General features: G+C 69.5%; 1 protein-coding gene across 1 annotated transcript; it reads right to left on the bottom strand.

Moving 5' to 3' along the window:
* Positions 1 to 952: 952 nt before the first annotated feature.
* On the bottom strand, positions 953 to 2,358 carry IER5L (immediate early response 5 like). Its single transcript, XM_062011630.1, has one exon. The coding sequence runs from the start codon at positions 1,975 to 1,977 to the stop codon at positions 979 to 981; it is 999 nt and encodes a 332-aa protein (XP_061867614.1). The 5' UTR covers positions 1,978 to 2,358; the 3' UTR covers positions 953 to 978.
* Positions 2,359 to 2,766: the final 408 nt, after the last annotated feature.

The raw sequence follows: 2,766 nt of genomic DNA, 5'->3' as shown, positions 1-2,766 counted from the left end.
CAGTTGAACTTAAGGAGGAGAGGGGGAAAAAAAAATAGCGAGGAAAACACAAACCCCAGAGCAGGAGCCCGGGGCCGGGAGCGGGGTCACCCGGTACCTGTGGCACCCGCCGCGCTGGAGGCTGCGGGGGCGGCTCGACCCTCCCCAGGGCGGCGGGAAGCAGCCGGGAGAGACCCCCCTCCGCTAGCCCCGGCTTTAAGCCACCCCCGCCCTGCAGATCCAGCCTCCGGTCTCACCCCGGCGCAAGTCAGGGGGACGGGGAGGTCCCACCGCGCACGTTTCTGCCGGGAGGAAAGTTGCAGTGGTCGCGTTTCTGCCCGATTCGAGGGGTTGGGGGTTTTTTTGTGGTTCTTTTTAATATCTAAAGAAACACACAAAAGCGAGAACCGGCAGCGGTTCCTTTCTTGCCTTCCTCCCCACCTCCTCTTCCAACCCAAGCGGGCCGGGGGCGGCGGGACCCCGCGGGAAGGGGGGTCCCGGGGCCGGTGCGGCGGGGCCCGGCTCTCACGTGGCGCTTCCCCCCACCTCCAGCACCGGCCCCGGGAAACAAACCCAGCGCCGAGAGCCCCGGGCGGACACAAAGAGGATTATTTAAATAGGTGCTTCGCTCTCGGTTGGTTTTTGTTTTGTTTTGGTTTGTTTGCCTTTTTGTTGTTGTTGTTGCTTTTTCCACCCCCCCCCCCTCGTCTCTGCAAAAATAAAGTCCCAGGATCTTCGATTTTTTTTCCTTTATTGTACAATTTATAAAACACTAGCGTGGCTCTGCCCTCCCACCTCCCCTGCGCACCCCTCGGCACCCCCCGGCACCCCCCACCCCCCCTTCCCTCTCCCCAACCCCCTCCTCCCCTCCTTTGTCTCAGGGTCCCCCCCTCTCCGGAGCCGCTGTCCCCTCGGATCGCACCCCCGTTTTGCAACCACCACCACCCTCCCCCCACCCTCCCCACCAACCCCTCTTCTTTTTGCTTCCCCCGCTCCTCTCTAAAACGCGACGATGGCCCGAGTCCAGGCTCCCAGGCTCGCCAGCGCCTGCTTGCTGCACAGCTGCCCGTTGAGGGGCTGCTCCGAGTCCGCCTGCTGCCGGCTCACCAGCCCCGTGAAACCGGAGCCGAAGATGGAGATCAAGTTGGAGATGTTAGAAGAGTCCTGGGGGTGCTCGGCGCTGTACTCCTCGAAACGGGCGCGTTTAGTGCACGGGGCGAAGGGGGGGCCGCCCGCCACCCCGCCTCCCCCCGGCTCCCCTTCCTCCACCCCCTCCTCTTCCTCCTCCTGCCCCGGGTAATACTTGCGCTTGGTGCCGGGGGTGGGCGGCGGGGAGGCGAGCCCCGGTGCCGGTTGGCAGCAGCAGGGACACTGCGAGCAGCAGTCCTGGTGCAAGTACCCGTTCTCCACCGTGGTCACGACGTGAGTGTCCAAATCCAGCACCGTGGTGCGGCTGCTACAGTGCGGTGCCCCGCCGCTCCCGAAGTCACAGCCGGCGGCGTAGAGCAGCCCCGAGGGCGCGTTGCCGCCGCCGCCTCCACCGGGACAGGCGCTGCCGGCGGCCCGGTAAAAGCCCGGGGACGAGTCTCTGCAAGGCGCTCGTTGCAGCTCCGGGGGTACCGCGCACACCGGCACCTCCAGCAGCTCCGCACCGCCCCGCACAGCCGCGCAGCTTCGCGCTTCGCGGTCCTGCGTGTCAGCGGGCAGCGGGAGCCCCGCCAGCTCCGGCGGGGCGGCGGCGGCGGCGGGCGGCGGGCAGGCGGGCATGGCGAGGAGCGGGGCACCGTCGGGGTAGTGCTGCTGGCGGCGGTAGAGCTCGGCGTAGCGCTCGCTCAGGTAGAGCTGCCGGGCGTTGCGGAGCACATAAGAGACGAGCAGGTTCTTGTGGAGCTTGATGCCGCCTCGCTGAGTGCGGGAGCTGTGGATCTTCCGCAGGGAAATACTGATCAAACTCTGCGCATCGAGGGTGCACTCCATCCTCCTCCGGCCCCTCAGCATCTGCTCTCGCCACCCGCGCAGCCAGGCAGCCCGGGCCGCATCCACACGGCAGCCGGGAGCGTGCGGAGGGTCGCGAAAATAGTGATAATGATAATAATAATAATAATAGAGAAGGGGAAAAAAAAAGAGGATAAAGAGGCGGAGGGGGGATGGGGGGGGAGAGGGAAATAGAAGGGGGGGGAAGGGGAAAGGGGAAAGGGGGGGAAAGAGCCGGAGGTGGCCGGAGAGGGAGGGAGGGCTGCAGGGGAATAGCGAGGGGTCGTCTTCAGGGGGCGGCCAGCGGCGGGAGCTGAGCGGGCATCGCCGCGCGCGCCGGTGGCTCCCGCTGCTGCCGCCGCCGCGCTCGGTGCAGCCTCGGCGCGTGCAGGCAGCGCCACCAGCACCAGCACCAGCGCCGCGCGCGCCCCCGCCCCGCCCCCCCGCGCGCGGCGGCCCCGCCCCCGGCCCCGCCCCCTCCCCTCCGCGCGCGCGCGCTCCCGCCGCTGCCCTCGCGCGCGCTCCGCTCCGCCCCCCCCACGGCCCCGCGGCTCTCGCGCCGCCCGGTACCTGTCGCGCGGCGGCACTGAGCGCGCGCCCGCCCTGCCCCCGCCTTTTATAGCGCGGGGCCGGACACGCCCCGCCCCCCCCGGCGCGCGCGGCCAACGGGGAGGCGGCGGGACGCGTGACGGACGGGCGCGGCGGCCAATGGCGGCTCGGCGGGTCCCCGGCGCCGTTCAAACGCTGACAGGCGCGGCTCGGCGCGGCGCGGGCGGCGGGACCCGGCGGGGGCTCGGCCGGGACGGGGCTGGG

Source organism: Colius striatus, chromosome 19 (genome assembly GCF_028858725.1).
Source record: "Colius striatus isolate bColStr4 chromosome 19, bColStr4.1.hap1, whole genome shotgun sequence".
Taxonomy (NCBI): Eukaryota; Metazoa; Chordata; class Aves; order Coliiformes; family Coliidae; genus Colius; species Colius striatus.
This window is presented reverse-complemented; position numbering and strand designations above follow the sequence as displayed.

Excerpts from the sequence above, each read along its gene's own strand:
- IER5L (XM_062011630.1), bottom strand. The coding sequence starts at position 1,977 with ATGCTGAGGGGCCGGAGGAGGATGGAGTGCACCCTCGATGCGCAGAGT.